The following is a 23,248-nucleotide window of genomic DNA, read 5'->3' as shown; positions in this document are numbered from 1 at the left end:
GTTGCTGTCTAGGTTGACGCGCCGTGGCTCTCGTCTGCAGGGAAAGAAGCACCGAGCGCGTGAAGAGGAGTTGTCGGAAACTGCAAGGGCAGGTGAATAAGCAAGTCCTTTCGCGAACAGTTCTTGCAAGCGTGCCTCGTCGTTCCTGCTCCTTTTGGCGCTCCTGTCGTTACGTGGTTTCCTGGCACGAGTTGCGCTTTCGCGGCTCCTCTTTTTCGTAGGGTCGCCCTTTCCAGTCGCTTTTTGACACGACCCGGTACTAGCGTCAAATGACTAAGCAGGCATTCTTGGCTCCCCATAGCCAATTTGTAGCTCGGCAGAGCGACGGCACTCACGGACGCGCCTGCCACGGAGTGTGGTGCCTCCCTCTTTCCTCTTTCGCATCTATAACAGGCTGTGTGACTTGCCTGACTTCTATTTACGGAGTAGGGAAAGAGGTTGGACCCCTTTCTTTGACCCCCTTTCTCGCATTCGACATTTTGAAATCGTAAAACTTGCTCTCGTTTTTGCAACTCAGACACAAAGCATATCGACGTCACAGCACGTTAGCCACCCCGCAATCGTCACTTCAACGTCTAGAGCGCCAGTGCAGCCTGATCAGATCTGCGCCATTCCCCCCCGGCGGCACCATTCCGTCTGGCTTGCCTCGGGCGCTGTCTCCTCCGAAAACAACAGCACGCTTTTGGCTCTCAGATTATGTCCCTCTCCTCCAGGTTTTGATTCTTGTGCGTCTTCTACGTGCCTGTGCCCAGCAAGGACAAGGTGCACACGAGCACTTGTACGGCATTGGTGCGTTCTTAATCAGTATATAACTTATGGTCCTGCCAAGCTTTGGCGGAAAGTGTGGTCGATCTGGCCTCTGCCACCGGAGGCAGCTCTGATCTGGCGCTTATGCGGGCGGGCGGGAATCTAGGAGAAGCCCAGAGAAGCCGATCTAGTGCCTGCATTCTACTACTTTCACACCTGCCCCTCTCTTTGACATTCACATAATCCGTCCTCGGACAAAGCCGCCACTGCTCTCCAGGCTTTGCGCGCAATATAGGACAAGTTTTAGAAAAGCCCACGGGACTCTTCCGTCGCGTTTATAGAAGTTACATAAATTCCCTAGGGCGAGTTTGCACAAGTGGCAAGTCGAACCCTTAGCATCAACGGACGACAAGACCACGACAGCCAACGGCGACTCTTCCCTGCATTTCTCGCCAACGATACACACTGCATCTCAGAACTGCGAGGGTGCATTTTTGTGATCGACTTTATTTTTCGACGATTTTATATCCTGGAATACTCTTGGGTGTCGTCCTCTTTGCTCTTTGCTGATCTGATCTGACCCGACATCGGTTCCCTCACCGTCTCTCAGCGCCACAAACACACGCACACACTCTCTCTCCATAATATGGCGCCGATTCGCATACGCGTGCGCGGCCCCAGCGAAATCGTGACGCTCGAAGCCGCCGATGAGTGGACCCTGGCACAACTTCTAACACACATCCGGGAGAAGACTGGGGTCGATAGCTTCACACTCAAGGCGGCGTATCCGCCAACAGCGCTCGACCTATCCGATGCGGAGTCCAAGACACTCGCACCACTGAAGCTGAATGGGGAAACGCTCATGGTGATTCCGACGGACGGTGGACTGGCGGGCGGGCCACCATCGGGAGTGCAAGCTCCTGTAGCATCTGCGCCTCCACCGGCACCAGCACAAAAGCCGTTTACACCTAAACGAGTAGACGTTGACGAGACAGTCGTGCCATGGGACGAAGGCGGTGGCTATTTGGGTATGTATCCTGTGTTTTGCAGGGGGGTTTCTCTTTCTTGTATGATTTTCTTCTTCTTTTTTTCTAAAACGAACTTCCAGTGGTGCGGGTCATGCCGGATGACAACAGCTGCATGTTCACTGCGTTTGGCGGCGTCATGGGTATATCAGATCCAGCGGCCCGGGTACGTGCCGAAGTGGCGTCGCACATCCTTGCGCACCCAGACAAGTACACCAAAGTGGTGCTCGAAAACACCGAACCCTCTGTCTACGCGAACCGTATCAAGGATCCGCAACGATGGGGCGGCTCGATCGAGCTCCAGTGCCTCAGCGAGATCTACGGGATCCAGATTTGCTCAATCGACGTGAAGGTGTGTTTTCTCACTCCTGTTTTTCTTCTTTTGTGTAGAAGTGAACACAGTCTGCTAACCCAATAGTACGGCCGTGTTGATACGTACGGCCTCGACAAGGACACGCGTTGCATATTATTGTACTCGGGCATCCACTATGACCGTATCGCGCAGTCGTTTGACCTGGGGCTGCCCGTGGACATGGATGTGACGCAGTGGCGAGTGGACGACGACAGCGTGATCGACAAGGCCAAACAGCTTGCAGAAAAGCTCAAGTCGGCACACTACTACACGGACACGCAGACGATGGCAATCCGATGCGAGGTGCCGGGGTGTGAGAACTGGCTGGGCTCTGGCCAGAGGGATATGGTCAAGCACACCAAGGAGACGGGACATACGGCGTTTTCGGAGCTGTCGATAGATTGAGGTTGCTGGGTGTGTCGTGTGTTTTGAGCAGTCATTTATTACACCTGCATAGCGGTACATTGCTGGGGTTCCCTCCACGATAGACACGAGTTGGCAATCTGGTTCATCTTCGGTTGTTGGAAAGCGCTCCATTTGACGAGTGACCGTTTCGATTTATTAGACCATACGAATTTTTTCTTCTTTTTCTTTCCGGTCTTCTTCCGTTGTGTGCAAATTTAAGTGTCTATTTTCCCGAGCCCAATTCCTGCCGAGCCCATTCGGCGGTTGCTCCAATGCAAATTGTTCAAAACATCAACAATAGTGGCGTCCCGACAATCCATACCAAAGGTGAATTAATGCAAAACAAGCTAGGCGCTATCAAGACAAAAATAATATCATGAAGACGAAATCAACAAAATGGAAGCGTAGCTGGACACATCGGATCACCGCCGCAGCAGTTGACGCGCCACATGGCCGACCACCTCGGCGGCTTCTTCGGTGCCCCCGGCTCGGGTGTTGACGTCCGGGTAGTGGTAAGCGGCGACGGCAATGGCAATATAGACGATGACGCAGAGCAAGCCCTCGAGGTAGTTGCTCTTCTGGTCGCGTAAGAAGTTGCCAACGGTGATAATAGCGAGGATGAGGACGCCCATGTCAAAGATCTTAAAGTCGAGGCCCATGGGGCGGTGCAGGCCCCAGCCGACGATGACGGCGAGGGGCCCGTTGAACATGGCGGTCTGGATGGTGGAGCCGAGTACGTGCGCGAGGGCAAAGTTCATTTGATTGTCCCATCTGTTGGTGTTAGCAGGAGAGGAGGAAAAATAAAAATAAAAAAATAAAAATAAAAAAAGAAGGAGAGAGACAAGAGGATGTAGACGCACGCTTCGTTGATGGCAGTGAGGTGCTCGGCGGCTTTCTCGACAAGTGGAACGAGAATCAAGCCCATAAACGCATCGGACACGCCGCGTTCGATGACAATGTCTTCGATTTCCTCGACCAGGGCCAGGGCGATCAGAGACACGAGGGCGACGGCCACAGACAGCGAGATGAGGCACTCGGTCATGGTCAGCTTCTCGCGCTCGACGTCGACGTGGTAGTCCAGCTCGCCGCGCGAAATGTGCTCGAGCGCGCTCTCGGCAGCGAAAGCAGTGGCCCGCTGCTCCTCGCCCTCAAAGATCTCGTCGTAGATGCTGTTGTGGGTGCGGGCCTGGAAGTAGATAAAGACCAGATAGGCGACAATGAGCAAAATGGACGTGACGCGAGACACATTGACGGTGCGGCTCTCCAGGTCATCGGGGTCGAGGCCCACCATGCCAGACAGGGCGTGCTCGAAGAGTGTGGGCACGGCCAGACCAAAACCAGCCGTCAGCAGGAGACCATTGCCGGCCTCGCTGACGGTCTCGCTAAACTCCTGCTCGGTGCGGCGCAGGCCGCCGACAAAGAAGCACATGCCGAGACACAGCAGCATGGTGGCCAGCACCGAGCCCAGGATGGCGGCCTGGATGACGACGTAGAGCCCGCGCGTGAGCAGCACAATAAACAAGACAATCTCGACAATGGAGGCCACAATCGTTTCCGTCAGGACGCCCACGACGTGCGGCACCTTGCGCGACAGCTCCTGGCCGGCAAAGCCAATGAGGTTGGCGCACGGCACCATGGCGATGTAGGCCAAGATGAAGCTGATCAGGTTGTTGGTGGGCGAGTCGCTGAGGGCATAGCGGCAGGCAATGGCTGCCGGAACAAAAGGCCACAGCACGTTGACCATGCACGAAACCGTGCTGGACGAGCGGAAGGCGATGCGCAGGAAATGCGAAATGTGGAGACCCGAGCGGCCGCTCTCGCCCTCGGTACGCGGCCGGAACCGCAAACTACGGCCCGATCCGTCGGTCTTGCCCGAGCTGCGCGAGAACATGCGCCGGATGGTCCGGGTGGCCCGTTCTGTGTTGGCCGGTGTATTTGGTGGTGGCACGACTCCGGCGCCGGCGATTCCGGTCCCCGGGTGTTTTGTCGATCCGGTGGTCCCGTTTGACGGTCTTGATGTTGCGGCGGCCGCCGTGGCTGCAGTGATGGAGAAAGTGGCCGTCCGTTTTGACGGACGAGGACGGGAATCAGCTCCAGAGGTGCGAGCGGTGGCGGCAGGTGGTGGGACGGGCAGGCCGGCCTCGAGGTCGATCTCGCCTCCCGGTTCGACAACGGCCTCGCCCTGGGGTTTCTCGTTGCTGCTGGTGTTGCCGCCCATAGTGGATGTTGAGGCAGACCGGCCCTGCCCGGTTGAGCTTGGCCGTATATACGCGGGCATTTGGGGCGTGAGACGGAGGGAAAGAAGAAAAGAGAAAGAGAAAAGTTTCACTGAGTCTTTTAGTAAAGCGTAGTCGTCGTTGGGGTCGTAATCGTTAGAAATTGAGAGTAAAATTGACGGAAACGTTAAGAGAAGGCCGAGTGCAGCAGACTTGCCGGCAGTTGTAGAGTGGATAGAGGGAGATAAATAAAAGAAACCAGGACAAGACTTAAGAAACGAGAAACGAGAACAAATCAGAGAAGGAAACGGGGTGAATGCAAAGAAACAGCCAAGTTCACAACGAGGAAAACAAGATGCGAGAAGTGCATAGTACGGGACACGAAAGATGCTAGGAATTGAAGGCAAAAAGAAGACAAGTCAGTTGCAAGATACTCTGTACAAAGAAACAAAAACATCCCAGACAACACACCAGTCTGGACCAGGGCAGAACAGAGCCCCAAGCCCAATGGACAGGGTCCACAATCCTTTCTTTCTCATGCCCAAACCATCAGAGTGTGTCTGTTCTGGATGGCCTTGTCGCTGGACGGGCCCTGCATGGCTTCGCGTCTTGCATGCAGGCTTGGCAGCTGCAGCTCTTTTTTTTCGCCCTGTTATGTTCTCTCCTTTTACACGAAACTCTTTGTCTTTATCTCGCAAAGCGCGTACGTACCCGCCAACCAGACAGGCGTTCTCATGCTCGTTGTTTTGTCGACAATACAGGGAGGCTTCTTCGTCTTTTTTTTTTTTTGCTTCTTCTGCTTCCTTTCTTTTCCCATGCTCTCTTTAACCTTCAGTCAAATGCTTACATGCTGGGCGGCACATACATGTTACGACGTAATTACCCCGTATTGTTACTTTACTGACCAGACAAGTGCGGCGCAAATTCACCTGCTGTTACGTCTTTGGAGTCCGTTTTCCTCCATCGTCTGCCATTCTGCCGCCCTTTTTTTTAAGCTGCCGTTGTATTAAACTGGGTCCCAGGTCGTGCTGCCAGCCACCGCACGTTTGGACCTCTTCCGTCTCTGTTCTCTGCCGTTGCTGGTTGGGGGTGGGGGCAAGAAGGAGTCGTTTCTTGCTTGCTTTGGCCTGGCTTGGCGTCTGACATGCTTTTGGGTTTTGGGATATGGTATCGAAAAAGTCCCTTTTGTCAACTGTTTTGGAGCATTCCCCCCTTCCCACCAATTTTGCCAAGAGTGGTCCTGCAATCAGAGACCGCCTCCGCCAGGACATATTCTCGCTGTTGGCTGCGGATTGAGGATGGAGACAACGTGGAGTCCATCAACGCGGCCAGCCTCCAGTTCAAATGTGCACCAGCATCGACCCTGGCCCAGACCGTTTTTCTGGCCTTGAGCCTCTCTGGGCACAATAGCTTGATTAGACGGAGGTCGGCTCATCCCTAACCTTTCTGTTTTCGTCTCACCAATTCGCCTTTTGTCGTCTCATGTCTCTTGTGGTCTCAATCAAGCAATCTTTCAAACCGTTTCTGGCCCTAGTTTTGAAGCTTGGCAGTGTGGGAAATCCCCCCTCGGGCGAGTCTAAAATTTAAAAGCTGCCATTAATAGTAAAGAAATTTTTTATGCGATCAATACGCCATATTTCAGGGGTCAAGGGACAAAGGTAACACCAGAACGTGGCAACGAATGGAAGACGAAAAGTTTGGCAAAGTAAAATATGCCTTGCGATATACGACATATTCGCCGTACGACAACCATTGCAAGCTACCCCGATGGAATGAAGCTCGGGTGGATCAAGTTCGTCGTAATTCATCAGGTCCCGTCTGAGATAGTGCTGAAAAAGCTCGGCTGGTAAAATGCTGCGTCGTATTACGTCGTTGAAGGAACGGAAAGAAAAGGGCTGAAAATGCGCGCGATGTGACCCTGCATTTAACGCCCCAATCCCTAACACCTCGTAAAAGACCCTGCTTTTGCCATTGACAGGGAATCACGGTCACTTTCAAGTCATTCTTCCTGTTGTCAAAGACGAGGACAATATGACTCTCTATTTCCTCGCTAAACTTTCCATGTTTTGCGTTGGTTTTCCATCTTGTGCCTCCAGTCTTTGCTTCTATTCCGTGTCTCTGCGACGATATCTGTGCCTTTTTTGGCACTCCTGTTTCTTCCCTGGCGAGAGACACGCTTTGCTTTGCAATCATTACGGCCGTACGACGTTTATTGACTTTTGTCCTGTGTGGCAATCTTTCGTTCACAGCAACACGTCGTACTTTTGAACACTCCGGCTTCTTAGTTTGTCGCTTCGTCTTTTACCTACTCAGTGCTTGTACTCGCTCTGCCAGATGTGGTGTGGAACCTGCAACTGAGAAGACTCCGTGCAGTTGGCGAGTCGTGTCAACGTCCCCATCGCATCGGTCTGTTCGTCCTGCCTTGTCCTTGACTCTTGAGAAATAGAAGCGCGGCATAGCTTCACAAGCAACCTGGTTTGGCCATCGCCAAGCAAAGAGCTCCGGAAACTAGGCCTGGGCTGGCAGGCCAGCTACATGAATTATCGGCACTGTCGCCGGTTACAGTCCCTGCACATCCGAAATGCACAATTGAACCCTCATTAAACGCCAGTTCGTGTGGTTTTTCGTGTTCTCTTTTTATGTTCCTACCTCGTCTCCATTTGAATGTACGACGTACGACTTACAACGTACACTGTTGCGTGCTTCTCGTTTTGTTGTTTCGGCCCAGCCTTGGCTAGCAGAAGCTAGCTGCCCAAACATAAACAACACTATCATCAAGGGAGAGCATACTGAAACGACATGCTTTCTTGAATCTGATAGCACAATGGGGTTTGTCAATGAGTACCGAACATAACTGGTCACAATCAGATCCCACACGGCTCCAACTTCGCATGGGCTCCACTTTCCCCAATAAGTCCCAAAAAGCGAGTGCGAAATGCGAGGCATAAACTTACAAAGTACTGAGTACGAGCTACTTCGTTTCGATATCGCGAGCATTTTGCGAGACAATGATCTTGCATTCTCGCTACATTGGCCATGAAAATTCTTGGCTTCAGTGTTGCACAAGATACTGTCGAAGACTCCGAGCACCCCACAATCCCACGTGGACTTGACAATGAAGCGACCATGCACGGCAGGCTGTGAGCATGGGACAATACCAGACTGGTGGTAGGACAGATTATCTCGCCTTGCCCGTATGAGTCCATTTCTCTCCTCCCTGTCGATATCTAGCTCTGGCTCCTGAGACACCAGCACGCCATGGCACGCTCTGACGCTGAGATGGTCGGTATGGAGAGAGTAATGGGTGGGAAACACGCGTTTACAACACTTGGAAGATGTTACCCGTCATCGTACGACTAGTAGGTGCTTTGCGTTGCTCATAAAATTGTTATCTCTTTCCTTCCGCTTTGAAAGAGCTTTGGCTTCACCGGGGAGGCAGGCGCGGGCGGTGCGGACCGCCTTTAGCGCTCGGTTGTTAGGCTCATGCATAACCTTATTGCTTCACCACGCAATGTTACTGACTATGTTAATGTTAACGACTTTTCAGCAGAGCATGTTGCTCTGCTTCATCATCGGTGCTTGGAAAACCGGGCGTTTCCCTGGCCACATTTCGCCACCTTAAATATTCGCTCAACTTACATTGTGCCGGTGACCCAGAGTTTCGTCTACCTTCTGTTGCTGCACACCATCTCGCATCTCAGCTTCGTAGCAACTACCGTTCGTGTCACATACGACGTATGATGTTTACGGCTCGGTATGGGCGTTATCATCGGCAAATGATGAAGGATGCCGGCGACTCTTAGATCAACAAATAATAAACGCAAAACGCTTGACCGGAAACTCGAGTCCGTAGCCTCTATCTCTATGGTGGGTTGTCTAAATATGCTGTTCTTCAATTTCAAACTTTGCCCGTGTTGGGCCTTTTCGCTGATGTGCGAGTTCCACATCTGCCCCCTTCCCCCTTCCGCCCTTTCGCTCGCTTTCCCCACCCATGGCTAGTACCGCCATATGGCATCAGCCATCGCAACAACCTGTGCCATCTCCTTCACATCGTGCACTCGCACAATGTCCGCACCGCCTTGCACTGCTGCTGCCACCGTTGCAGCCGTGCCCCAGACGCGCTCCGCCGGCGTGGCCACGCCTGTCGTGCGCCCGATAAAGCTCTTGCGGCTCGAGCCCACCAGCCACGGTAGGCCCTCCAGGCCGGCCCATTCGCGCAGCTCCGATAGGTGCCGCAGCACGTCAATATTCTGGTCGCCCACCTTGGCAAAGCCCAGGCCCGGGTCCAACACGATGCGCCACCGGCGGATGCCGGCCGCCTCGGCCGCCTCAATACGCACCAGTAGTTCGCGTGCCACTGCCTCGATGATCGGTACACTGCCGGTACTGGTCGTCGCAGCCTGTCCTTCCCTGTCCGGCGAACCCTCAGCGGCACCATACTTGTTCAGCTTGCTCATCGTTTCCGGCGTGCCACGCATGTGCATTAGGCACACTGTGGCACCAAGCCGTGCTACCGTAGGCAGCATATCCGCGTCCATATCGCCAGCCGACACATCGTTGATCATATCAGCGCCTGCCTTCACCGCAGCCTCGGCCACTGATGCCCGGTATGTGTCCACGCTGATAGCAATTGCGTCGTACGCAGGGTCAGCACGGATCATCTGGATCGCCGGCACCACGCGTGCCAACTCCTCATCTGCCGACACCTGCGGCCGGCCCGGTGCCGTCGACTGGCCGCCAATGTCAATCACCGTAGCGCCCGCTGCAACGAATCCTTTCACCGTCTCAGCCAGCGCGGCGAGAGATTCTGTATCGGCGGCCGAGTGCTTTCCGCCGTCAGAAAATGAATCGGGCGTGACGTTCAGGATGGCCATAACGATTGTGCGGCGGTTGGCACGCAGGGCCTGTAGTGGCGCATGGGACCGGCCAAAGGGTGTCAAAGGAGTCAGGGGCTCGGCCTGTGGTGGCAGCTCGTTGAGGTAGTCCTGAACAAGCTTCCAGGGGCGCACCGGGTTCAATGGGATGTTGGGTGCCAGTCTGACTAGGTTAGCTGCGGTGCCACACCCTTGTCCGGAATCGGTAGTTTCACAACGTAGAGGAGACAGGTACGTACTGTGCAAGTGGTCGCAAAACAAATTCCCGCTCCGGTATGCCAATATGGGGGATAATGAGCCGCTCGTGCTGGACGGTCTCATTGCCGTACAGCAAAATATCAAGGTCGATGTTGCGCGGACCCTTGTCGATCAACTTTTTGCGCCCAAGCGTCCGCTCAATGTCCTGAAGCTGATCCAGCAGCGCCAGCGGTTCCAGATCAGTTTCCACCTCGCACACGCCGTTGGCAAACTTGTCCTGTTCGAGCACGTACATGGGCTCCGTCTCCCACAGGCTGCTTGTCCGTAGCACCCGGATGCCCCGACTGTCCATTTCGCGGCATGCCTTTTCAATCCAGCCAATGCGGTCGCCCAGATTTCCGCCCAAAGCAATGTAGGCTCTCTTCTTCTTGTTGTTCGCCGGGACTCCCGCCGGCTGGCTGCATGACGTTGCCAGTGCCGAAGATGACATGGCTCTGTATGAGATGCCGTTGGTGAAAACGCGCCCAGGCGAGGAATTCGACGTAGGTCTCCTTTCCTGTGAAAGAGGAATATGCGGTGGGCGATCGACTGTCACCAGCCAACGTCTACTGGTTCTGGCAACCTGATATTCCGCGGAAAGTAAGCGACGGCCAACGGTAGAGCCTGATTTTGTGAGATGAGACGGGATCGAGGTGATGATGGCTTTCATGGCTCTGTGACCCGTATTTTGGATTTGTACCCCCTTTCTTTCGTAAACACGAGAGTCTCGTCTGTCAGTCACGGCACGCGCCTCGTCGCCTAAAGATAATCAGATTGCGAGGTGAGGGACTCAGTGATATCTCACACTGGGAATGTCGAAAGCGGGTGAGAGAAAAATGAAATTCTACTCAGTGAGCGAACTGTGAGACATGATTGGCCAGCTGGAGACCAGTGCGAATACATCTTAGCGAGTTGTACGGGAGGGTCACTAAAGTGCCAGCATCTGTCGGGCCTCATACTGTGCCGCGATAGAGCGCATACTGTACTAGTGTATTGCTCGTCGACAGAGACGCGAGGATGCGATAGTTGCACGGTTCGTCGATACGCGGCAAACTGAAACAGCAACGATACTGGCCGGTGCAACGGTCTCAGAACTGTCTTTGTCGGCTAGAACCCGTACATGGCTGCCACAATGGTCGGATCCGGAGAGTCGGTGCCAAGGCGGTCGACTGACCATTTGCGACCCGGATGTGCAGCTGTACCAGGGTGCTTGGAGGACGGTGTGAACGTGGTGGTGTAAAAAAGGGGATTGAAGCAATTCAAAACCACGGAGCCGAGAGACAGATATGGAGAGGACTCGGGCGGTTCCTTCCCTTTAACGTCGAGCCATCACATGATGTGGTTAATACCACTTTCCTTCGCCCAAGGACCTCTTGCTCGCAGCGGAAGGAACGATGTGAGATGGTTGATTAATGATCTCTGGTGCCACTCTCGAAGGCGTCGAACTCCTCAGAAGAGTGTCCACCTGTTGGATCCCACTTTAATAGTGGCCTCCTTCTTTCGCGTGCGAAAGCGTCGCAGTTTCCATCCCCAAGCCTAGTTGCCTCCACCTCCGTCGTGCCTTCCTATGGGGAAAGGTCAAACGAGCAACCCCAAAAAGTGTGCCTCGGCACACTTTCCTCCTGGGTACAAAAACCTGCAGTGCGTCCGCTTACGATTCCGAAGTACCCTAGCTATTTCCGGAGCCATACCCGATTTCTGGGGCCCTGTTCCAAGCATTCCAACGCCACCTTCCCCTGCCATAGTGCATGCCCCTCCTCACGGTTCCCCGTCGTTCTTTCCCCCAGACTGTTGCCCAGACAGGCGGTTTGGCCCCAAATGCGTAGCGTCGTTCCTTCTGTTTTTTCGCTGGTCGGTGGTTGTCGATGACCGACCTACCCGCAGCGGACTATAAGCACCCAGGCTTAGGCTTGATTAGCGCGTAGCCACCACGCAACCACATTGCTGCAGTGCATTTTTGCGCGACCTCGGCTCTCGCCAGCATGTGGCCGCGCGCAGAAGGAGCCGGGGCGGCGCCTGCGGGGGCGGTAGGCTGTTGTCTTTCCTCCATTATTACTCCGAGAGTTCTTCTTAACCTTTACTTCCTCCTCTCCTTCCTGGCTTCTGTTTTCTTTCTTTCTTCTCTCCATTCTTCTTTCTTCTCATTCTTCTCATTCTTCTCATTCTTCTCTTGCATCTTCCCCTGTTCCTTTCTTCCTCTTGTCCAGCAACATTGCATACTTTCTGTGCTGTGATACCTTCCCTGTGATACCTTTCTTTCTTTTTTTTTCCTCCTCACCATTCTCCATACCGTCAAAATGGCTTCTCCTCGTGAGTATTCTTGCCTCTTCCCCAACGCCGCCTCGACAGCGCTTTTGCAAATTCGGCCGCCAGAGGAAATGGCAAACGCATACGCATGCTTCATTTCCTTTGCTAGACCTTGGTGCTAACCGCGGATTGTTGCCCACAGAGAAAATCCGCACCCCCATCACTGATCTGTTCAAGATCAACCACCCCATTCTGCTGGCTGGCATGAACGTGGCGGCTGGCCCACAGCTCGCTGCTGCCGTCACCAACGCCGGCGGTCTCGGCGTCATTGGTGGTGTCAACTACACGCCCGACATGCTGCGCGACCAGATTAGCGAGCTCAAGGAGCACTTGAAGGACAAGAAGGCGCCTTTCGGTGTCGACCTGCTGCTTCCTCAGGTTGGCGGCAACGCCCGGAAAACCAACTACGACTACACCAAGGGCAAGCTCGACGAGCTGATTGACGTTGTCATCGAGTCCGGCGCCAAGCTATTTGTCTCGGCCGTCGGAGTGCCCCCCAAGCACGTTGTCGAGCGCCTGCACAAGCACGGCATCCTGTACATGAACATGATCGGCCACCCCAAGCACGTCAAGAAGTGCCTGGACCTCGGTGTTGACATCATCTGCGCCCAGGGCGGTGAGGGTGGTGGTCACACCGGTGACACCGCCACCACCATTCTGATTCCCGAGGTCGTACGCCTCTGCAAGGGCCACAAGTCGCCCCTGACCGGCCTGCCTGTGCAGACCATCGCTGCTGGCGGCATCTACAATGGCCAGACCGTGGCCGCTGCCCTGATGATGGGCGCGTCTGCCGTCTGGGTCGGCACCCGCTTCATCTTGACGGACGAGGCCGGTGCTCCCGAGTCGCACAAGGAGGCTGTCCGCACCGCCGGCTTCGACGACACCATTCGCACGCTCATCTTCACGGGCCGCCCCCTGCGCGTGCGCAAGAACCCCTACATTGAGCACTGGGAGACCGAGCGCCAGGAAGAGCTGCGCGAGCTCACGAGCAAGGGCAAGCTGCCCTACGAGGCTGACCTGGACAAGGTCCTGGCTGGCGAGCTGACCACGCCGCCCTCGGGCCTGGACATCGGAAAGAAGGATGGCGGCAGCGAGGACGACGAGGTCGATGTGGATGAGCTGATGGACCAGTTCCGGCCGTTCCTGATGGGCCAGTGCGCGTCTGTCGTCAACGAGAAGAAGCCTGCCAAGGCCGTCGTCGACGAGCTCGTTAACGATGCCGTCACTGCTCTGACCCAGGGCAACAAGCTGATTGCCAAGCTGTAAAACGCTCGGCTGTAAAGATAGGATATGCGAGGACCACGCATAGGATGCGTATGGGCCTGGGAAAATAATGCACATAATAGGCCGTGGAACATTACTGAGCAGCATCTTTTTTTTAAACGTTTTTATTTCATTTTTGTACATGAGTTTTTATTTTTTGTATCTCTCCGTCTTGTCTAAATACGTCAAAATTAGAAAGAGATATCCCAAAGCACCGATTATGTTCTGTCTTTAAAATCCGTCCACTCTAATTGTGAAATTCGCCCATATGTTTTTGAGGATATGTGGAGGTGGCGAAGGAGGCAAATGATGCGACTGGTTGGCTTTGGTACTAAAGTTGCTCCGCGCAAGATCAGCCAACACCAAAACGCGACTACCAAAAAAAGGCATGTGAATCTCACCCACAAAGCCCGAAGTCCATGAAGCGGGACACGGGCTGAGGTCACCAGGCCACACCATATTGAAGAGACCACATTCTAATGCAGCAGTCATCTCACGCCCCTGGTGAGAGTGAGATGAACGGCAATTTTCCTATCCTTTCCTCCCTCAATTATGTTAAGTAATCTCAGTTTTATAAGAGGATTAGATGTTCTTGTTATGCTTTCTGGCTTATGTTTTGTAATCCTCCCACCTTACACTGCCCCAATTGTCGTTGCCACGTTTATTTTCGATTTCTCGTATTTTTGTCTCCGGCCTACGGTGTTTTTAACACGAGAAGCGTACATCGCCAAGAGGCATATGCTTCGTCAGATCGTACAAGGAGGTTGCAAAGTAAGGATGTCATCGATGTATTCTTTTTGGGAGAAAATTAGATATGTAACGACAAAAGAGGAACGACTAAAATAAGAAAAATCATATTGAACGCCGGACTCGTTTCGTAGACCACTTTCTTCAACCTGTCAACAACCATCTTCCCCCAATTTCCTGCTTCTCCAGCCTGTATAAAAGTCGGATAGCAAAAACTCCACCAGTGCAAAAGGAAAACATAACGAAAGAGAATACGAGGATCAATGAGACTCGAAACAAGACAGAGCCGCAGTCCACCATTCCCGCCTTTCTAGACCCCTCGGCCTTCTCATGTTTTTTATTTCCCGCCATGTCAACCTAAACCAAAAAGAAGGAAAAAAAAGAAACAAACGTTCGCTTCCGCCTCAAGACGATAAATTCATTGCCTCTTTACTGGTTCAGGTAATTGCGAATCGCGCCTTGCAGCTTCGTGGCACCCGCGCCGAGTGCCTGCGTAAGGTTCTCGAGGTCGTCGCCTGCCGTGATGCCGAACCGGCGCACAAAGTCCTTGGCCGCCGATTCGAGGTCACCGTAGTCCTCGACCGTCTCCTCTTCGGCGCGGCCAAAGTATGCGTTAGACGAAATGGCCGTGGCACCGTCGAAGCCCTGCAGACGCTGCTTAGCCTCGGACAGCGCGTTGGCGTCGTAAGAGCCCTTGCCAAAGTACTCGTCAGACGAGATGGCCTTTTGCGCGCCAAACTTGGACCGTGCAAACTTCTCGTCCTCGTCTGCGTAAAATGAGGTTAGCGTAATGTTAATTCAAAGTGAGTGGATAACCCGACGAAATTAAAAATAAAAAAAGTCATACCGATGTTGGCCTTGATAGGGCCGACTGAGCCGAAGCCGCCGGTATTCTTCTTGGTTGCCGCCGCAGAGGCGCCAGCACCAGGCCGGCCACCGACCTGGCCGAAGCCCAACCGGCCAATGCCCATGCCAAGGCGCTCCATCTCCGAGGCCGACTTCTCACGCGAGTGCGAGGCCGAGCCGTACCCGCTGCGAACGGGGGCCACGGGCGTTGGCGACACAATCTCCGACTTTGCACTGGACTTGAGGGCAGCCGCTGCGTCCTCTTCTTCATCCGGGTTGTATCCGAGCTTCTCGATGCGCTCGGCCTCCTCCTTGGCCTTCTTCTCGGCCTCGTCAAAGTCGATAACGTCGCCCGTCACCTTCTTGACACCCAGCTTCGACGTGGTCTTCTTGGCGCCTAGAATGCTGGTTTTCCGGGGGCCGGTAGTCGTCTTCTTCAGTGCAGAGGAGTGCGTGATACGGTTGGCGGCCGGCTTGGCAGCATCGTCATTGCCGGCGGTGCCGCCAGAGAGCGGCGAGGCCGAGCGGGCACCGGCGTTGTTAGCGCCGGCGCTGAGGAAGGGCGAGGGTGTGCGGCCGACAACGGGGGGCGTGGCCGTGCGGGAAACGGGTGGTGTGGGCTTCTTGATGGCGGGCTTGTCCCAGGACGAGAAGAAGTCGTCGGCTGGTTCGCCGGCGGGCGTGCTGGTGCCGTCGCTCACCTCGATATCGTTGATCACGACCTCATCGGGGTACCTAGGCGTATGTGTAAGCATGAGAAAGAGGTTCCATCGGTCAGGGACGACAACATACTCCTTGGCATCGCGTGCGGCACGCTTCTTCAGCTCTTCCTTGTACTTGGTCGCGGCATTGGATTGGTACTTTGTCTTGGGGTCCTTGCTGTTCAGGGCAGCTGAGCCGCCGTTTTGCTGGAAGAACTTGGTGGCCGAATCATTGCCGCCAACCTTCATCACGCGCAGCTGGTCCCATTGCCATTCTACAAGAGCATGTTAGTACAGATTCGTATCTAGACTCTGGACAGGACCGAAGGGGGTCGTCGGTCGCAGGATAGGTAGAACAAGAGGATAAGCGTACGGTCGAGGTTCGTAGAGCGCACAAACGAGATGTGCACGCCGAGGTTGCGGTGGTTGGCCGAGCAGTCGAGACACAGGTAAATGCCAAAGGGGACCGACGTCCACGTGGGGTTCTTCTGGCCGCAGTCGAAGCAGATCTAAAGGTGTAAGCGGGGTGGGTGCTGACGGTGAACGGTGAACGGCAGGCGGCCACGTGGAGCCCATGACGCGATGTAGGCCGCATACCTTGTTGGCTGGCTTGCTCTTGAGCTTCTCAAAGAGCTTGAGCGACTGCTGCTTAGTCGCAAGGCCGCTCATCGTGACGGTTTGCGGCGGGTTTGGGAGGACGCAAAAAAAAAAAAAAAAAAAAAGAATTAATGAATGCCAGAGATGTGTCTTGTCGATTCCGGATAACGGCTGTCGGATTCCGCGAATATAAATTGAAAACACCTGGTCCGCAGATCTCGCAAGAGGGTGTCCGGATCGTGTGGCGGTTGTGGTGGTAGAGGAGCGAGCGCGTGGAAAGCAAAGGCGAGGGGGAGAGATAGGCGGAGTTTGGGAAACAAGGAAGAGGACAAGTTCGCGATAATTGAAGGCTCCGTATTATTACGCCTACCAGCCCTCCCTCCCTAGGGTGCGGTTTGCGCGCTGTGGTTGGCCTGTCTGGGCTGGCCTTTGCGCTAAATGTGCACTGAAATCCGCTGCCAGTGAGTCTCGCCCCTCCTGAGGAGACCCCTTTAGTGGGGTTTGGGGTCGGGCATTGTGCGTCAAGAGGTCCTGTGCAATTCGGCTAGAAGCATACGACTTCTTGTCGCTCTTTCCTTGCTTGACAGCGCTAGCCGTGTATGTGTTAGCTCCTTCCCCCTACAAACAGTAGAAAGATTCTTTCGCGCAAAGACGTATTAGCTACTTCGGCGGGAAGGTGCGCCTTGCAATAGCCTTCTCGACAGTGTCCGCCAGCCTTCTTCCCCCGCCCAACGACGACGACGATCGTGCTCAGGCAGCCAGCAACACGTCTGCCACAACCAAAATGAGAATAACACACGTCCGCTCACTTGCCAGCCAGTCATCAACAGCGGCCATTTGGCCGTCGTCGGCTGCACCCGGCGCATCACGGAGCTGCTGTCGTATGGCAGCCTCGTTCCCTCCGCGCACCACTTCGACAGCACTCACGAAGCGGCGCATACTCGCCCACAACTACGCCACACAACACCAGAGCACCTCCTCATCCTCTTCGTCGTCTTCATCCTCGGCTTCGGCCCGCCGCCGCTCTGTCACGCCCTTCAACGATGACGGCGGTGTTCCTTGGACGGAGCTTTCTGGCCGCGAGAAAACGGCCCGTGCCGCTCAGCAGACCTTTAACCTTGGCATGGTGATTGTGGGCGTTGTGTTAACAGGCGGCGTTTGCTACTTCTTGTACACCGAAGTGTTCTCACCGAGCAGCAAGGTGTCAAACTTCAACCGGGCGGTCGACCGGATCCGATCCGACCACCGGGTTACGGACCTGCTGGGCGACGGTCGCAAGATTACAGCCCACGGCGAGGAGACGTCGAACAAATGGCGGAGAGCACGGCCAATTGCGTATGTTTATGCCGGCTATACAACTGTGTTCAAATTGGATTTTCTAACATGAGATATATCTAGCTCCACTGAACGGACTGATGCACAGGGCACTGAGCACTTTGTGATGAACTTCCACCTCGACGGCCCTCGCGCAAACGGCCAAGCATACCTGCACCTGACACGACGGCGTGGTCAGAGTGATTTCTCGTATAAGTACTTCTATGTGGACGTGCCAGGGCATGACCGGATCTACCTGGAGAAGTCGGGCGGCGACGCTCCTGGAGACAAGAGAGGAACGCTCTTTGGTATAAAATGGTCATGAACGCAGACACTGAAGAAAAACGAGGCGATGCCACGAGTATGAGGAGAAACGAGATGGCCGGATGACATGTCGGTGGTTGCATCCAGGTGCCATAAACATGTTGAGAGGAGGACACACCTCAAGATCATGCATTGGGCATTTGCCTCCAGCGATATCTGTTGCATAATGTATTCTACATAAACTAATGACACAAACTGAACAACACCATTATTAGTTCTTTGGTATAGTACCGTCCCGTTGCAAACCGCCCAACATTAATAATAAGACCGAATCCGTTCCAACCCGTAATTGTACGAACACAAAAAAAAATAAAATAAAAATCGAAAAACACACTTCGGAGGCGCGCATTTCTGACGTCTATGCAAGGACTTCGTCTTCCCGCTTCACAAGCCATTTGCTCATTTGAGAGTATTTTTCTTCAAATGTTTTTTCCAATCGTTCACAGGTTGTCCAAATTGGGTCGTCCTTTGTCCAGTACGAGTATACGTTGGAAAATATCTGCCGCATGTCAGCCAAAAATTCCTCTGGCGCCTTGTATCGGTGGTTGTCGAGGTTGTTCTTGATCGTGCCGAGGTCCATGGGCCGCTTGACCTTGGTGAAATAATCTGGTATGCCTTCCGACGTGGGGTCAACGGGCTCCTTGAACGGGCCCACGAGCCGCGTCCAGAACCCCGGCCCGGAGAGCATACGTGTCACGAGGTCGGCGCAAAATTCGAGTTTCTGGGCCTCGGTGAATGAATTAACGTCCACGTTGATGCTCCGCTTCTTTGGAATAGCGCGCGGTGTTCCGCCACCACCGGTGGGCAGCGCGGTTCTGATAGCTTTCCTCCCTGTAGAGCCGGGCGCAATGTTCGCCGGCGAAGCAGGCAAGTTTGGCGTCGCCGGGTTCATGACAGACGATGCTCTGCCCACGGGAAACGAGTCAAAATAACGCGCGCGTTTGGATGCCGGGGGCGAGCCACGATAGTGGATGCTGCTGTTGCCGTTGGCACCAGGGTCGCCACCATCCTGTGTGCTGTCGTCGTAGTCGTCCTCGAGATAGTGCTTGCTATTGACGTGGCCGTTTTCGGCGGAGCGCGTGGAGGCTGCGGCGCTGGCAACGTCGTCGTCGCCGTTCGTATCGCTGGGAAGACCCCAGAAGTCCCCGTACGAACTGCTCATGGCCACAACAAGCTCGCTGAGCAGCTCTTGGGGAAGAGCTCTGGCAAACTCGGAACGGCCGCTTTCGCTCGACCGCAGGTACTCGGCGGCCCATGACAGCAGCAGATGGCGGATGGACGAGCCGTCCGGTGTGTCTTTCCAGACCTGCACAAGAATGTTTGTGGCGGGGATCGACTGTGTCAGGCGCTTGGTCTCGGCCATGGCTTCAAGCGAACGCTCGCAAAGGCCGTCGATGCCCAGGCGGTGGCCGAGCTTCCAAATGCTAACGAGAAGGTCGTAGCTGGGGATCCCGGGCTCTTCCTTGCCGGTGCTGAAATGAGAGCTGATGACAGCGGCCTGCTCCGGAACGACGTTGCCCGTGTACATAAAGTGTTGCGCGTAGGAAAACGCTTCGACTGAGATGTCATTCATTCGGATAACATTTTCGACCTCCTTGTCGACCGTACCGTTATCGCTTACATTCGCTGCCGTGCCGTTGGGCGTGCTTTTGTAAAAATAATCTTGAAAGTAACGGCTTTTTGCGCAAAGAAAGTCCTTTTGGATGCCAAAGGGCTTTTCCTCGGCGCCCACAATAAGGATAACAAAAACCGGGTGGGGATCACTGCACACGATGATGTTAGTCGATGGAATGTTCCATACAATGGATGCGAGCGCGTCTCAATGGAGAACGCAACAGGTTCGCGTACAGCCATGAGAAGGGTTTCGTCGGCAGAGTAGACGCAGCAGGCTCGACAGGCTCGACAGGCTCGACAGGCTCGACAGGCTCGACAGGCTCGACAGGCTCAGCAGGTCGGGAGTCCTCTTTCGCTTCTATGACATCGGCCATGGGCTCGGGTTCGGCCACAGCCGCACTGGCATTGTCGCCCATTGTGTCGTCTAATAATGACAGAGTAAAATAAAGATACTGTAGATCAGTTAGAATAGTGATTGATCATGAGACTAAGCGATGAAGTGAGGCTGGGCGAAGTTGACAGGTTGGTGCAATGATCCAGTAGAATACATAAACTGTCACATTTCAACGACTATAAGCTTATCGTCGTATCTTTGTACAGTGTCGCGATGAGTAGTGACAGGGCAACCAGTTGCAGGCTCGCATTACATCTCAACACATGTCGTGCGTGAGAAAGTAAGGAACGAAAGTCGTCGAGAGACAGGAGGGCAACAAACCTTGAAAAGGAATAAAATCGCAATGGCTCGCCTGCGGCAAGCGTTGGCCGTGGGACTTGCGGCGGTTTGATGAAGGTGGGATCGTGCGATGCGATGCGATATGAGTTTGTCGTTCTCACAACAGATAATTCGAATGAGCGTCCCGTGACGCGACGAATGCGCTCAAAACCGAATGCGGTAGGCGTGTTGCAGGGGCCAGTGAGTGAGAGGGGAAGGTGCTATGGATACCAGGTTTCACATAGATAGTGGGCCAGGCGCACGGGGGATAAAGATGCTGATCCAAAAATATCAAGTTCGTGACACTGTGTTGTCATTTCGTGAGATGAAAACAGGCGCGAATTTAAGGTACTGTTCCAGTTAGTCAGACCAGTCTGTGTAATGCAGGTAGAGCGGGGAGAGCAACAGTAGTACGTCGTACAGTTGACTAACTCCACAAAAGGAAACCCACCTATTATTCGCAGCGTCCGCCAACAGCCATTTGACAATTCAATCGGCATACATCGTATGAAATTGAATACTTTGACTTCGAACACAGTAACATTGCGTCTTCTGTGTCGTACGTCCTCCTTCGCACTACTCTCCATCAAGTTTGTTCTACTGCTTCTTCTTACGTTTGCTTTTCGTGGATATCTTTTTTCCTGGATATATCAAGCCCGTCGGTCTCGACAGCCATTGTCTTCAAACTGGCGCAGGCTCTACTTCAGACGAGACATCGGAAAGCACCACCCTGCCATTCTTCGCCATGACCTCCATCGACCTCACGGCCCCCGGCGCCGTCACCATCCGGCCTCTCACCGTGGCCGACCGCGATGCCTGCGTCGTCGTCGAGAACGCCTGCTTCACCAATCCAGACCACCGCGCCACGCCCGACAAGTTCTCGTACCGTCTGACCGTGTGCCCTGAGACAAGCCTCGGCCTGTTCGTGCACACGGCTGACTCAGAGACGCTGCTGCCCGGGACGTCCTCGCCCTCATCTGCGCCGCCGTGCGGTGTCCTAGTTGGCCACGTAATTGCCACTCGGTGCTCCACATTGCTGTTGTCGGATGCCAGCATGGGCGTGCCCAAGGACTGGCGGGCTGGTGTGGCCGCCGGCACCCCCATAGCTTCTCCGCTTGGCCACCAGCCGACTGGACGCACCGTTGCCGTGCACTCGTTGGGCATTGTGCCGTCGCTGCAAGGCAAGGGGTTGGGCACGAAGCTGATGAAGGCGTATCTCGAGCGCATGGCCGCTCTGTCAGCGTCGGATGGGGCGCACAAGGTGGACCGCGTTGCCTTGATCTGCCAGGACCATCTCGTCGACTACTATACGAGACTGGGCTTTAAGAACAACGGTCCAAGTAAGGCACAGTTTGGCGGCGGCGGCTGGTTTGACATGGTGAGTTTTTATTTCTAGACGGACTCGCTCTGGGGAGGCATTGATCTAACAAACACAGTACTATGCGATCTAAAGGAAAGCAGAACACGCTTGATGATATATGCCAATGAATAAAATAATAACGGACGACGAACGATGAGCAAACATCTAACGATACAAAACAGAACTCCGGAGCCAAATGCGAGGTTACATCCTTATGAATACCGCCCAAAAGGAGCCGAAGAGACCCGCCACAACGGCCTTCTCTATCTCCTTCTTTTCTATTTCTTTAACCCTAACCCTAACGCCTCCGTTGTCCTTTACCTCATCAACGCGCCGACTAAATACAGTTGCATGGGTATTTCCCAGCTCCCCTGGTCTCATCCCTCTAGTCCTCCGCCTTGTACTGCGCCCGGTACGCCTCGGTGCGCGCCAGGTCGTCCGCCGTGGCAAACGCCCGCATGCCGGCAATGATGTCGTCCAGCGTCAGGATGGCCAGGATCGGGAGGCCAAACTCGCGGCGCAGCGCACCCAGCGCGCTCTCCTTGGTTGGCGCGTCCGGCAGCGTCTCCATGCGGTCCAGCGCCACCACAATGGCCACGACGTGGCCGCCCGCGGCCCGGATCTTGGCCACAGCCTCGCGCTTGGCGGTGCCCGCCGTAATCACATCGTCGACAATCACCACGCGCTTGCCGGCCAGCGGCGCACCGACGAAGTTGCCGCCCTCGCCGTGGTCCTTGGCCTCTTTGCGGTCAAAGGCGTAGCCAATGCTGCCGTAGCGCTCCTTGTCGAGGGCGGCCAGCGCACCGACGGCGGCCGTGGCCAGCGGGATGCCCTTGTATGCCGGACCGAAGACGACGTCAAAGGCGGGCTTGGAGGTGTCTTTGCTCTCCGTGTTGGTGCTAAAGACGCCCTCCTTGTCGGCAGCGGCAATGGTCTCACCAAAGGCCGTTGCAATGGCCGAGAGCAGGTCGGCGCGGTAGAAGGAGCCGGCGTTGAAGAAGTACGGCGACTGGCGACCCGACTTGAGCGTGAACGAGCCAAACGACAGCGGGCCGCCGTTTATGGACGCGCGCAGGAACTCGGCCTTGTAGGGAGCAAGCTCAGACATGGTGGGCAGGTTGGTCGAACGAGGAGTCGCTTGGAGACCGGGTGGTCGAGAGTCTAGGTTGGTTGTTTCTCTTGTAGACTCAAAAGGCTGAATCCACAATTTTGCCTTACTTCTTTCCATGACCATAATCGTTCAACAAAAACCTATGATCATGTGACCAAAAACGTCGTCCTATTAAGGACTAGCGGGTCCGCTTTTCTCGTGACCATGTCGAAAACGCGGCGCGCCTCTTTTTTTGTTTACGTTTGCCTGAGAGTCTGTTGGATCGTGGTCATGTGACCTAGGATCCATAGTCTTAGCCCTGACCTGGACCGATTGGTTCCACCTAGCTTCATATAGACTCGTTCATCATAATTCACTCGATTCTTTCTGGCACAGTCGCAGCCAACAAAGAATTTTGGTGAGGGGATGAGTCTAGCAGATATTAGGCGACCTGCTTGAGAGGTACTTCTAACCTGATGTACTGTTGGTGATGACTGAAGTACCCCGTCACGTGTTA

At 54.5% G+C, this 23,248-nt stretch overlaps 9 protein-coding genes across 9 annotated transcripts; 3 read left to right on the top strand and 6 right to left on the bottom strand.

Annotated features, from left to right (window-relative positions):
* Positions 1–1,393: 1,393 nt before the first annotated feature.
* Positions 1,394–2,529, top strand: SPBR_07468 (ubiquitin thioesterase OTU1; the record flags this gene model as incomplete). The annotated part of the gene is made up of 3 exons (XM_040765722.1): positions 1,394–1,775; positions 1,856–2,124; positions 2,191–2,529. 3 exons carry the CDS (start codon positions 1,394–1,396, stop codon positions 2,527–2,529), a joined length of 990 nt encoding a protein of 329 aa, XP_040616943.1.
* Positions 2,530–2,951: 422 nt separating this feature from the next.
* Positions 2,952–4,747, bottom strand: SPBR_06977 (Ca2+:H+ antiporter; the record flags this gene model as incomplete). Its single annotated transcript, XM_040765232.1, has 2 exons — positions 2,952–3,300; positions 3,390–4,747. 2 exons carry the CDS (start codon positions 4,745–4,747, stop codon positions 2,952–2,954), a joined length of 1,707 nt encoding a protein of 568 aa, XP_040616942.1.
* Positions 4,748–8,740: 3,993 nt separating this feature from the next.
* Positions 8,741–10,307, bottom strand: SPBR_07128 (2-amino-4-hydroxy-6-hydroxymethyldihydropteridine diphosphokinase; the record flags this gene model as incomplete). Its single annotated transcript, XM_040765382.1, has 2 exons — positions 8,741–9,782; positions 9,859–10,307. The coding sequence occupies 2 exons, from the start codon at positions 10,305–10,307 to the stop codon at positions 8,741–8,743; spliced, it is 1,491 nt and encodes a 496-aa protein (XP_040616941.1).
* A 1,531-nt stretch (positions 10,308–11,838) lies between these two features.
* Positions 11,839–13,429, top strand: SPBR_07112 (uncharacterized protein; the record flags this gene model as incomplete). Its single annotated transcript, XM_040765366.1, has 2 exons — positions 11,839–11,883; positions 12,308–13,429. 2 exons carry the CDS (start codon positions 11,839–11,841, stop codon positions 13,427–13,429), a joined length of 1,167 nt encoding a protein of 388 aa, XP_040616940.1.
* Positions 13,430–14,602: 1,173 nt separating this feature from the next.
* SPBR_06981 (ADP-ribosylation factor GTPase-activating protein 2/3) lies at positions 14,603–16,389 on the bottom strand (the record flags this gene model as incomplete). Its single annotated transcript, XM_040765236.1, has 4 exons — positions 14,603–14,940; positions 15,021–15,995; positions 16,094–16,229; positions 16,318–16,389. 4 exons carry the CDS (start codon positions 16,387–16,389, stop codon positions 14,603–14,605), a joined length of 1,521 nt encoding a protein of 506 aa, XP_040616939.1.
* Positions 16,390–17,101: 712 nt separating this feature from the next.
* Positions 17,102–17,956, top strand: SPBR_07721 (import inner membrane translocase subunit tim-21, mitochondrial; the record flags this gene model as incomplete). The annotated part of the gene is made up of 2 exons (XM_040765975.1): positions 17,102–17,652; positions 17,716–17,956. 2 exons carry the CDS (start codon positions 17,102–17,104, stop codon positions 17,954–17,956), a joined length of 792 nt encoding a protein of 263 aa, XP_040616938.1.
* A 357-nt stretch (positions 17,957–18,313) lies between these two features.
* SPBR_07050 (TFIID associated protein) lies at positions 18,314–19,985 on the bottom strand (the record flags this gene model as incomplete). Its single annotated transcript, XM_040765305.1, has 2 exons — positions 18,314–19,718; positions 19,804–19,985. The coding sequence occupies 2 exons, from the start codon at positions 19,983–19,985 to the stop codon at positions 18,314–18,316; spliced, it is 1,587 nt and encodes a 528-aa protein (XP_040616937.1).
* A 977-nt stretch (positions 19,986–20,962) lies between these two features.
* Positions 20,963–21,445, bottom strand: SPBR_07950 (uncharacterized protein; the record flags this gene model as incomplete). The annotated part of the gene is made up of 1 exon (XM_040766203.1): positions 20,963–21,445. One exon carries the CDS (start codon positions 21,443–21,445, stop codon positions 20,963–20,965), a length of 483 nt encoding a protein of 160 aa, XP_040616936.1.
* Positions 21,446–22,026: 581 nt separating this feature from the next.
* On the bottom strand, positions 22,027–22,749 carry SPBR_07816 (orotate phosphoribosyltransferase; the record flags this gene model as incomplete). The annotated part of the gene is made up of 1 exon (XM_040766070.1): positions 22,027–22,749. The coding sequence occupies one exon, from the start codon at positions 22,747–22,749 to the stop codon at positions 22,027–22,029; it is 723 nt and encodes a 240-aa protein (XP_040616935.1).
* Positions 22,750–23,248: the final 499 nt, after the last annotated feature.

Source organism: Sporothrix brasiliensis, assembly GCF_000820605.1.
Source record: "Sporothrix brasiliensis 5110 chromosome Unknown Cont20, whole genome shotgun sequence".
Taxonomy (NCBI): Eukaryota; Fungi; Ascomycota; class Sordariomycetes; order Ophiostomatales; family Ophiostomataceae; genus Sporothrix; species Sporothrix brasiliensis.
The sequence above is the reverse complement of the archived record's forward strand: the minus strand, read 5'-3'. Positions and strand labels throughout refer to the sequence as shown.